General features: G+C 67.2%; 1 protein-coding gene across 7 annotated transcripts; it reads right to left on the bottom strand.

Annotated features, from left to right (window-relative positions):
- Positions 1 to 729: 729 nt before the first annotated feature.
- Positions 730 to 10,300, bottom strand: RHPN1 (rhophilin Rho GTPase binding protein 1). Of its 7 annotated transcripts, XM_032416088.1 has the most exons (15): positions 10,120 to 10,300; positions 7,173 to 7,288; positions 5,952 to 6,083; positions 5,655 to 5,730; positions 5,006 to 5,083; positions 4,366 to 4,490; positions 4,099 to 4,265; positions 3,721 to 3,914; positions 3,192 to 3,348; positions 3,000 to 3,113; positions 2,515 to 2,709; positions 1,966 to 2,042; positions 1,654 to 1,800; positions 1,380 to 1,541; positions 730 to 1,010 (listed from the first exon to the last, which is right to left on the bottom strand). In XM_032416088.1, exons 1-15 carry the CDS (start codon positions 10,198 to 10,200, stop codon positions 852 to 854), a joined length of 1,980 nt encoding a protein of 659 aa, XP_032271979.1. In that variant the 5' UTR covers positions 10,201 to 10,300; the 3' UTR covers positions 730 to 851. The 7 variants fall into 7 exon arrangements, with proteins under 7 accessions (XP_032271979.1, XP_032271973.1, XP_032271976.1 ...); XM_032416082.1 differs by having other exon boundaries at positions 3,000 to 3,348; XM_032416085.1 differs by having other exon boundaries at positions 3,000 to 3,348; positions 5,952 to 6,020.
- Between the last annotated feature and the right edge of the window lie 818 nt (positions 10,301 to 11,118).

The following is an 11,118-nucleotide window of genomic DNA, read 5'->3' as shown; positions in this document are numbered from 1 at the left end:
TCCAGCCGCCGCTGGCGCGGGCAGCACCGCCCCCTGGTGGCCACGCGGACTCCCGGCACGCCCGGCCCCCAGCCCCGCCCGCCGCTCCCCGGGGCTTCTCCCCTGCCCACCCCCGCGCCCCCAGCCCTCTGCAGACCCAGGGCCCCGCCCGGGCGAACTGAGGGGGGTGCGGGGGGCCAGGCCTGGCGGGCAGCACGGAGGAGGCCTGGACAGCAGCCGCGGGGCTGGGAGTCAGGCGGGATGGGGGGACCGCAAGAACTGAAGCAGAGGTGACAGCAAAAGGCGTGGCGGGGGTGGGCCTGGCTGGGACACTGCCCAGAGGGCAGGCGGGGCGGGTGTGGTAGGCACCCCAGAGCCCCGTCTGGCCCCTGGGGTGCCGGGAGGGCTGGGCCAGTGGAGGGCCAGTGGAGGGCCCAGCGTGGCTTGGGGCGGGCAGGCCCTGAGGAGGGGTGTGGCCAGGGTGTGGTCTGTTCAGGGGCAGGGGGACGGGGTGAGGGGGGTGTGGGCAGCAGGGGCCCACTGCCCACATACTACCCGACCCTGCCCCTTCAGCTGGGGGGCTGCCCTCCCCAGGTGGGCACTTGGGGCGTGTGTGAGGCCCGGGCAGCCCCGAGGCAGCATTCCGGCAGCTGGGACTCGGTGCCCAGAGCACCTGTGCCACTTCCCGTGTGTGGCTACAGCGCCCGGCCGCAGCACTGGGCTCACACACACCTCATGTGACGTGGTCTTTAATGGGCAGCTCTGGGCACTGGGGGGGGCAGCCAACTGGCCTGAGAGTGCCTCAGGACAGAGGAGGACGTCCTGGGGGTGTGGGGGCGCTGGGCTCCCAGAGGGGGAGGGTGGCACGCAGCTCAGGGCTGAGGGGACAGCCTCCCTGTGGTCTTGCCCCTCTTGGCCTTGCGGCTCCAGCCAAGGAAGCGCCTGGGGCTGGCTTGTGCAGGAGCTGGTGGCCCCCACCCCCACTCCTTCTGGATCCTCAGAAGCCCTCCCAGGGCCGGCCGGTGGTGCCCCTGCAGCCGGGACAGAAAGGAGTCAGTCAGCACCCCTGGCCCGGCCCGCCCGTGGCCAGCCGGGGAGTGAGCAGGGAGGTGGTGGCTGGCCCGTCAGGGGCGAGCCGGGGGTCCCGTGAGGACTGGGTGCCACGTCGGGGTGGGTGACGGCCACGAAACAGCTCTTGCAGCAGCTCCTCGACCCCAAGCGCCCAGGGGCGTGGGCACACAGAGGCCCGCGGAGGGCAGGGGCCGCTGCCAGGGCGGGGGGGCCACGGGGCAGGCGCTGCCACCCAGGAAGCCACCCCTGCGGGGTCGCCCAGGTGCATGCAGCCTCCTCTTCCCCACGCCCTCTGGGCATCTGGGGATGTTGGGGCCCCGCAGGCTCACCGTGCCAGGGGGCTCCGGCCTGGGCAGCAGCGTGACCACCTGCAGGCTCACACCCTCGGTACCCACGCCCTTCAGCTGCGCCACCACCTCGGCGTGCCTCCACCACTTGCAGGGCTGCCCGTTCAGGGACACGATGTAGTCGCCCTCCTGCAGGCCGGCTGCCTGCAGGGAGACAGGGGAGGTCTGGGAGTCCCGTGCGGGCACCCGCCACCTCTGCCCAGGGGCCCCGCTGCCCCCTTCATGAAAGCTGCCCGGGGTGGGGCAGGGGCCTTACCGCGGCCGGGCCCCCGGGGATGACAGCAGCAACGAGGACAGGCGCGTCTCCGCGCAGCGTGAGCCCAAAGCCGGCCTCTCCGCGGGTCACACGCACAGGCCCGGCCAGCCGCCAGTGGTTCTTGGCCGAAAACACTGACAGGGGCCCCTGGGGGGGGGGGGACGAAGGGGGGTCAGCTGCCGCCGGGCGGCCACAGCACCTCCCCCCGGGGTCAGAAACCAGGTGCCACAAAGGGACTGGGCAGGGCTGAGCCACCTGCCTCAGCCCACCTGTGCTGAGGTGGGGAGGGTGACCTGGGCAGGGGCTGCTCACCAGCCGCTGGAAGATATCGGTCACCTTCACCCTGGAGAAGCTGGGCGCCCTGATCTGGGGCTTCTGCTGTGTTTTAGCTGAAAGGACAAAGGTAAAGGGAGGACAGAGCTAAGCCTGAGGCTCACGGATGCTCAGGCCCCCAGATGCAGCCAGGACCTGGGTCAGCCAGAGCAGAGTGTGTGGCCCAAGGAACAGCCTGCTCGATGCACACCGGCCCCCCTGCAGCCCTCTGGGGCCTGGGTGCGCCCCCCACCCCGGGGGGGCCCCCTCTCCAGCCGCGCCTGCCAGCTCCTGCAAAGCAGGGGATGCCGGGTGGCTGGCCTGTGGAAATCTGCCTCCCAGGTCATGGCTGGCAGCCTCCCGGGGCGGGAACCGGCCTCAGGGATGGCGAGACAGGGAACAGCAAGGGAGCAGGCCCTCTGGGCTCCTCCCCGGGGCTCGGCTCCTTCAAGGCCCACGGCTCCACGGGCTTTAAGGGCAGCGACAGGGCCTCAGCCCACGGACGCCCGCAGGCTGGACACACGCGTCCCGAGGGGCCGGGCAGCTCACGCCGGATGTCGGGAGCCTCGGCGGTCTCCAGGAAGTCGTCCTCGCGGTCGAGCTCCGAGTACTTGGCGAGCGAGCGCCGCAGCGCCTGGGCCAGCACGGCTTGCAGCAGGTCCACGCTGCGCAGGGCCCGGCACACGGCGTGCAGCCGCAGCGCCTCCTCCTGGCCCAGGATGCTGCGCTTCAGGTGGGCCTTGCCTGCGCGGGACGGAGCGGGGACACGGCGGCCTGGGCTTCGTGGGGCGCACGGCCCTCAGCCCACCTGGCCCGGGCCAAACCCCAGCTTCCCCCACCCCTGCACAGGTGAGGGCTTCTGGGGCCACCCTGAGGGCCTGCTGGCCGCGCTACGAGGAGCGGCCACGTGTGGAAGGCTGGGCCAGGGAAGGGCTGCATCCCGTGAGCGCCCGCACACGCCCAGGCCACCGCCCTGCGAAGGATGGGGCGCTCCGTCCCCCTCAGCAGGCACCCTCCCCATGAGGCCGCCTCACCCAGATTCCTGCGCTCCTCCTGCCCCTGAGGCAGCACTGCGCCCCACGGCTCCAACGTGGCCGGGGGCCCAAGGAAGGCCTGCGGCAGCACTGGGAAGTCCTCCTCGGCTGCTGCTGGGGTCAGAGAGGGCCGTGAGCCCCTCCACGCCAGGGCCTGTGCCAGCACGCAGACGGGCGGGCCAGGGCACTCACGGGGGCTGTCGCAGAGGGCCACGGCCGCGTGGTAGTGGGCCAGGGCACAGAAGTACTCCGCCTTGACGTGCACCAGGGTGGTCCAGGGGAAGGGCACGTAGTCTCGGACAGGTGGCTGGGTCATGGTCCGGTGCACCTGCTTGTACTCAGCTGCCACCTGCCAGCGCACGTGGTGGGACACTGAGGTCTCCAGGAGGAGCCCAGCAGCCTCAGCCCCTGCCCTTCCCCACCCTGGGGCCTGGCCTCTACCTGCCCCGACCCAAGGCCCAGGGGCCCCGCCCCACACCCTGCGCTGAGCCAAGCTCAGGGCTCTGGGCCCCAGTTTCTGCTCTGATTGGTGCTGCCCCAGTGGCAAGGGCTCAGGACCAGCCCCAGAGACCAGGACAACAGCTGGCTTTGAGAACTACCAGGAGACCCAGCCACTGCACCCCACCCCTCCCTGCGTGGACCTCCGATCCAGGCCCTCCTGCTCACCCAGCCACCACGGCTTGGCCAGGTCTCCCGTGGGACAAGCGCTCCCTGTCCTCACCTGGGCTGCCTCCTGAGCCAGGCGTAGCTGGGCCAGGCAATCCTGGGGGGCTTCAGGAGACGGCAGCAAGAGACCCTCAAAGATGCACTCTTGGGCCTGGGCAGTCATGAGTCCCTCCAGCATGGAGAGCGAGGCCGGGCTCATGTCAGGGCTGGGTGCTCGGGAAAAGTTCTCCCTCAGGAGGCTGAAGGCCCCTGCGGAGGGGCGCTCACAGCAGGTGGGCAGGGCGGCCCGGCCGCACCCCCACAGTCCCGCATCCCCCAGGAAGGGGGATCCCCTCACACTGGGAGCCATCCCACCGGTCCCGCTCCAGCTCTGGCCCCAGACATGCAGATGCATGCACCCTAACTACGGCTGTGGGGTCTGGGCGGCCCTCACCAGCAGCCTTCTGAAAGGCCTCGACGGCGCGCCTGGTGCCCTCGGGGCAGGAGCGGTCCTGGCGAGCCCCGATCTGGGTGTGGAGGGCCCCGATGTTGAAAAGCACACTGCCCTTCTCGAAGGCCAGGGCCCGCTGCTGGGCCGGGACGCCCGTGAGCGAGTCGTACCTGTGGGTTGGGTTAGGCTGGGTGGCGCTCCCACAGCAAGCAGCCGGGAGTCTCAGAAAGGGCTCTGGGGAGCTGTGGGTGGAACCACGGACCCCCCTACCAGTGGAAGAGTAGCCCGAGGTTCCCGGGAGGGGCGACGAAGCGCGCGTCCAGGAAGCAGAGCTGGGTGTAGTAGGCCATGAGCAGCTCCAGGCCCGCCTCACTCCGGCTGGGGGTCCGAATGGCCTGCAGGGTAGGCACCAGCTGGGCCCCAGCACCCCAGGCCCAGCCCATGGCACGCACACACCCCCCTCAGGGAACCCCCTCGGACGTCAGAGCCCCACGGGAGCGCTCCAGGGTCTGGGGGGGACAAGGTCACGCTGACGCACATCGGCCGTCTCTGGGGCTGTCGTGGGCCCCATCCTGGGCACAGAGCCTGTGAAGAGCACAGGGAGAGGCCCAGGCAGGGCCCCTGGGAGGGGATCGGCCCACAGCAGCCGTTCCCAAAGGGCCCGCAGAAGGTGGTGAGGACGGAGCTTCCCTAGCGTGCACAGAGCCGTCGCGTGCCCCGCGTGTGTGCCCGTCTCTCCGCTGTCCCCAGAGCTGCCCCAGGTGGGGCCTCCCGCCCTCCGAAGGCCTATGCTCTGTTCCTGACTGAGCCTCGGTTGCCCTTATTTGTGAACTGGGAGTGGCTGGTCTCCCAGGTGCGGCAGGGCAGGGAGGGGAGGGGAGGGGAGGGGAGGGGAGGGGAGTCCACCCACCTGCCGCAGGTCTCCCAGCTCCTTGATTTCGGCCTCGTAGGAGGCACTGTCCTCTCCAAAGTGCCCAGAGATCAGCTCCTGGTTGGGGGAGGGGCAGGCGCCGGCCTGCTCTGGTCACCCAGCCCCACGCGGGCAAAGACGGTACCGGAAGGGAAGCCCCGGGCCCCTGGAGAAGGGCTAAGGACTGGTGTGGGGTGGGGTTGGGGGGTCCCTGCCCCGCAGACGTGGGGTTCAGGGGTGCAGAAGCCCCCCTAACCCCTGTAAAGCAGGTGCTCTCTGCCACCTGACAGGCGAGGTGCCTGCCGGGCAGCCGTCCCCAGGCAGCCTAGCGCACGAACCCCACGGAGATGTCCGCAGCACTGCAGGGGCCCCCAGCCGGTGGGATTCTCAGAGCGAGGGTCAGGGAACCCTGGGAACCCTGTCGCCACCTCAGGCTTCCAGCAGGATGACCAGCTCTGCCAGCCTACCCCACGGTGGGGGCTCTTCTCCAAAGTCCACCCAACCAGAAGCTCCTACAGCCGGGCAGGCTCTTCCTCCCTCTGGGCCCCTTTCCTCATCTGTTCAATGAAATGGCTGGACCGGGAAGCCTCCAAGATCCCTGCAGACCCCAGGGCAGGGTGTGACCCCAGGGTCATAGGTCAGCACTTACCTTCAGCGGTGTGGACCAGTCCAGCTCCTTGGTCTCCTTCAGCCCCAGGGGGATCATAGGGACAGTGATACCTTCGCTGGAACCAGAGCCACGGAGCCCAGACTCTGAGGTTGGACCCTGCTGTCCCCAGGGCCACTCCCTACTTCCCCACCTACACGTAACCCCTTTCCTCCGACTCGGATACGCGTCTTGCACACACAGCCCACAGCACACAGACGCTGCTCCGGATGGTGTCCTCACATGCGTGCACCCACTCAGCCTCTGACCCGGCTTCCACGGTCCCACGCGCACACGCACCCCTCGGGCCGGTCAGCCTCCACGCTGCTGCCGTTGAGCTCCTCCAGCTCCTCCTTCAGCAACTGCAGGCTGGAGTTGACGTAGCTCAGCTCCAGGGCCACTGTCGCCCTGACCCAGGCATTGCTCGTGGCTCTGGGGGAGGCCGAGATGAGCTGAAGGCCAGCTCTGCAGGCAGACTGCACGCACCTGGGCCTCGCCACAGCCCTTGGCCTGGCCTGGGCTCCAGAGGCCCCTCCCAGCATGCTGTGCTCACAGGCCCAGCCCCCGTGGGGGGCAGCACTGGGGTCCAGGGCCCACCCCATGACGTCCCTCTTCTCCCCTGAGTCCCCGACAGTCGGTGTCGATTCCCGTCCACGCATACCGACGGTGCCTCTGGCCCCGGGCACATCCACCCAGACCCGGACCTTCCAGGCCACAGTCGCCCGCCTCCCACCACCGCTCTCCCTGGACGCAGGCCTCCAGAGCAACACAAAACCAGCTTTCCTGGAAAGGTGGGGGTCAGACCCTCTCTGTGCCTACATCTGGGCACCTGACAGAAGGGGCGATGGGTCCCCAGGAAGGCCAGGCTGAGAGCAGGGATGGGCTGGACAGGGATGCAGGATGGCTAAGGAAACGGAGGAGCCCCTTGGGCCCAGCAGACCCCCCTCCCAGAACCCGTCGGCTGGCTCTGCACACAGTGGCTGGGGCTCTGACAGGTCGGACATCTTCCTGGCCTCACCCACGGAGTGGGCTCATGGAGACACGGGTGCAGGTCTGAGCAGATGTGCAGCTCACTGTTCTAATGCAGAGGCATCCCTTCAGCCCGGAGGACACATTCCCGGGTCCCCAATCTTGAGACACCTGTCACAGCTCAGCCTAAACGGTGCCTGCAGGTCACCACAAAGAAATCAGAGGCTCCCACACCGCACACCAGCCCCCTCCAGCCCCACATGGCCCTTGGCTGACCCTGAGCTGCCCCCTGCCAGTGAGGTCCACCAAGGCAGGAGCCCGGGTGGTCTGTGAGGGTTTCAGTTGACCGCTGCCCCAGAGCCCGGTGAGAGGCCCAGCCCCTCCTCCTGGGAGCCTGCAATGGCCACTGTCACCCGCTCACGTGTCCCTCTCCCAAACCAGACCACAAGAACAGGCACCGACCTGGGTCACAGCATGGGCCGGGCTTGCAGAGGGCCTCAGGGGACAGTGGCACCACTCTCCTGAGGGATGGGGGTGGCCACCGGCACTCACCTATAGAGGTTCTCGGCACCCGTTCGCATCCGCAGCTCCTTGGTGATCTGCTGGTGGACCCGGGCCCTGCGGCTCTGCGGGCGGCCACGTGGTGTCTGGGCCAGGGGGTCAGAGCCCTGTGGAGAGGCTGCAGGTCACAGGGCCCAGGCCAGGCCTCTGCCAACAGCTCCCAAGTGCCAGGAGACTCTCGCGGGTGGGGAAGGCGCGGTCCCCACAGTGGAACCTGAGCCAGCTCCACAGAGAGCAGCGGGGCGGCTCAGGCCTGGCTGGGTGCGCGAGCACAGGAGGGGAGTACGGCCAGGAAGAGCATAGCAGGTGGGGCCATGGCTGGGACTGTGGCCCCCATTCTGTGGGGCTCTGGGAGCCCAGGCAGGAGGTGGCCAACTGCTCACCACACAACCTTCTGCACTTTTTTTAAAAAGATTTATTTATTGGGACACCTGGGTGGCTCAGTTGGTGAAGTGTCTGCCTTTGGCTCAGGTCACGATCCCAGGGTCCTGGGATCGAGCCCCACGTCGGGCTCCCTGCTCAGTGGAGAACCTGCTTCTCCCTCTCCCTCTGCTGCTCCCCCGGCTTGTGCACATGCTCTCCCTCTCAAGTAAAATCTTTTTTAAAAATATTTATTTGAGAGAGAGAGAAAGAGAGTGCTTGGATGCACGCATGGTGGGGGGGAAGGGGCAGAGGAAGGGAGAGAGACTCTCAAGCAGACTCCCTGCTGAGTGCAGAGCCTGAAGCAGGACTTGATCTCACGACCCTGAGATCATGACCTGAGCTGAAATCAAGAGTTGGGCGCTTAAGCAACTGAGTCACCCAGACACCCCCCTTCTGCACTTTTGAATTTCATTCCATAGCCCCCATAATCCACTCAACCCACACAATTCTAGCATGAGCTTAGGCATGGCCATGCGGGGATGACCTAGCCCAGCTTTTGCCAAGGTGCTAACGGAAAGGGGCCTGCCTACAGGGTGCTGGAGGTTCTGGGGTGCTCGGCCCACGTTGACCCTGGGATGGACTCCATCCCAGCTAGCTATTTACTTGTGGGGTCCCTTTGGGCAAATGCTCAAACCATAGGCCCAGGGCCGCTCAGCTCATAGGCAGCAGGTCAGGCCCTCTGACTGCCCACTGCCCACCTCAGCCATGGTTCCTCATTATATGGGGCAATCCTGCTAGCTGCCCACATCTCGGGGCCCCGGGGTAGGAGAGCCATGTGGCAGTGAAAGCAGAGATGGGAGGGCCCCTGGCCACAGTGAGGCTGCAGACGGGTGACTGGAGGCTCCAGCCAGGGGAGGTGAGGGGCTTCGGTAGGAACAAGGCCCGGGAGCTGGAGCAGCTCTCGGGCCCCAGGCCCCCACGCCTCCTCCTGGCCATTTAGGGACCTTCTGTTTGGGACAGTCACCAGCCCTGGAGCCAGGAAGAACTTCTCAGAATGCACCTTCCCTGGGCAACATCCCCAAAGATGGTCACGCGGCCCCTGAGCACAGTGGGGATGAGGCCAGTGCGTCCCTGTCCTGATGCAGGGACAGGAAGTCGTCCTCACACAGTGCTGAGGCCAGCCTCCTGCAGGGTCCACCATCTTCCACATATTGGAGGAAATGTGGCCTATTTTCCTTGGCGAGCCCCCCCACCACTCTCAGGCACAGGGAAGTTTCAGACCCTTTGGGGGCTAGATCTTGTCCCAGTCCCTCGAAGAGGGCACCTTAAAGAAGGCCTCACACCCTCCCACACTGAAGGCTCCTGGCGCATGGCCACCTTCGATTATGACTCAACATCTCCCCCAAACTCCAGCGTTCTCAAGAGAGATCAATCAGGGAAGACCTCCCTGGGCAGCGTCCCCTCCAGGAGGCCTGAGAACCCGGGGAGGGAGGAGCAGGCCACAGCCGAAGCTACGTCTCTCCCTTCCGGAGGTCCAACTGCAAAGCTCCAGCAGGCTCTGGGCCAGCAGCCATGTCCATCTGCCCGGGGAGGGGGGTGGTCCATGTGCTGGGCAGAGAACATCAGCTAAGCAGGGCTGTCTTCATCAACACCGTTCACCTGGTCTCCGATGTCCAGTGCTCCTGGAGAGATGTGCTGGAAGGGGGAGACCTGCAGTCTCCGAGCCAGAAGCTACTCTGAACCCTGTAGCACCCCTCGTGGGCCTGGTATGAACACGGGGTTGGCCTCTTGGTGACCCCCAGGGAACGCCTAAGCTCCAGGCTGCAGAGAGGGGCAGCCCCCTCCTTCCCAGCACAGACTCCCCAGGTCTCCACCTCCACCCGCCCTATGCAGAGCCTCCCCAGTACTCCTGGAAATGGTCCACAGTCCTAGTCGGCGCCCCAGGGTTAGGGACCTCAGAGGGGGAGGAGGTGCGTGGGGAGTGAAAAAAGGACAAACTGCCCAGCTGTGAAGTCCTGCAGCCATTTCCTGTTCCCGGGAGGCTCCAGCTGCCTGCCTGCGGCGGAAAGTTTCATCAAATACAGAGCCAGGTGCCCAGGGCAAAACTGAGTAGCCCTGGGGACAGGGAGGGAAAAGCTGGGAAAAGAGGAATGACGGGCTCCGGGAACCAGCACGAGGGCCACGGGCTGTCACACACCAGAGGCCAACACCTGCCCTAGAACGGGGCCCCGGAGCGCCCCCCGGAGCGGCGGAGAAAACGGAGCTATACTTGCGCTCCCACCCATTCCTGGGCGGCACAGGATGAGCCCCAAACCCGCAAGAGAGAAGCCCAGCACAGGCACGCAACGCGGGGTCGGCTCTGCACCGAGCCTCAGTTTCCCCAGAGGTAAGCCCGGCTTGCCTGTAGGGGCGAGTGAAGCGGGGGGCTGCCAGAAGTCTTGCCGCGCGCTTAGACCTGAGAAGCCAGCGCCGACTCCGCAGTCCCGCGCCCGCCAGCGGCAGGTGGCGGGCAAAAGCTGGCTGGGGGTCCCGGACCCCTCCTCCCGGAGACCCCCGCCCCCGCGGACGCGCCCACCTGGCGAACGCTGCCTGCCTCCTGCAGCCTCGCGCTCTCCTCGCCGGCTCCCGGGCCGTCCGGCCTCTCCTCGGGGATCATCGCCGCCCGCCGCTCGGGCCGTGCCCGCCTGGAAGCCGAGGCCGACGCAGGTCCCTCCCGGGCGCCGCGCCGGGTCCCCCGCTGTTCTCTCCCGGGTGGCGGCCGCGGGCCGGCTGAAGGGGCGTGGCGCCGAGCCGAGCGTGCGAAACTTGTCTTTGCCCAATCGGCGGCCGCGACGGCTCCAACGAACAGCAGCCAAAGCCAACCAGAGCGCGAGGAAGGCGGGCTTGGGTCGGCCAGGCCCCGCCCACGCGACCGAGGAGTCCCAAGGGAATGCGGTCGTCCCTGGCAACCGCCCGGCCCGACGCCGCGCGGCCGGGCGGGGCGCAGACTGCGCATGCGCCGCGGCGTCCGCTCAGCGTGCGGAAAAGTTACAGAAAAAAGAAAGTTAGAGAAAAAGGAAAAAAGCAACTCCCAAACGCAGCCAGCCCGACCTTCCCGGCGCTTGCGTGCTCGGCTCCGTGAGCCGACTCCACGAGCTTGCACCGCGCCGTTGGGTCCCCCCCCCCCCCAGGCAACAGGGCCCTCCCAGGAGCTTGTCCAATGTTCGCAATGGGGTTTTTAACGGGTGTGTTAGAGCGAGCGCTGGTGCGAGTCCTTCGTCAGTGCCCGCTCTCTTCGCTCGCAGACGCAGGCTCGGCCCTGACCCAGGCCGGGTGTCGTCTGCGCGGTCCACTGTCACGCCGGCAGAACTCGCTTCCAGAACCTTGCTTCCGACCCGGCAATCTGCTTGCAGAATCGTCTTCCACAAACAACTTGTAGAACCAACCTGGCCTCCAGGACCAGCCTGGCCAGCAGAACTGGCCTGCTTCCAGAATCAGACTCTGTCCAGAGCCTGCGCTCCCTGCAGGGCTGTCCCAGCAATGGACCTCCACGCGGGTCCCTCCATAACTTCCCTGGGTCCCGGGTGGCTCCGGA

The sequence above is a fragment of the Phoca vitulina genome, unplaced genomic scaffold (assembly GCF_004348235.1).
Source record: "Phoca vitulina isolate PV1807 unplaced genomic scaffold, GSC_HSeal_1.0 scaffold18, whole genome shotgun sequence".
Classification (NCBI taxonomy): Eukaryota; Metazoa; Chordata; class Mammalia; order Carnivora; family Phocidae; genus Phoca; species Phoca vitulina.
The sequence above is the reverse complement of the archived record's forward strand: the minus strand, read 5'-3'. Positions and strand labels throughout refer to the sequence as shown.

Excerpts from the sequence above, each read along its gene's own strand:
- RHPN1 (XM_032416081.1), bottom strand. The coding sequence starts at position 6,310 with ATGCGTGGACGGGAATCGACACCGACTGTCGGGGACTCAGGGGAGAAG. Across the intron at positions 5,084-5,654 it reads ACTGGTCCACACCGCTGAAG|GAGCTGATCTCTGGGCACTT; the intron begins GTAAGTGCTGAC and ends TCCCCCAACCAG. Across the intron at positions 3,915-4,098 it reads GGCCTTTCAGAAGGCTGCTG|GGGCCTTCAGCCTCCTGAGG; the intron begins GTGAGGGCCGCC and ends GCCCCTCCGCAG.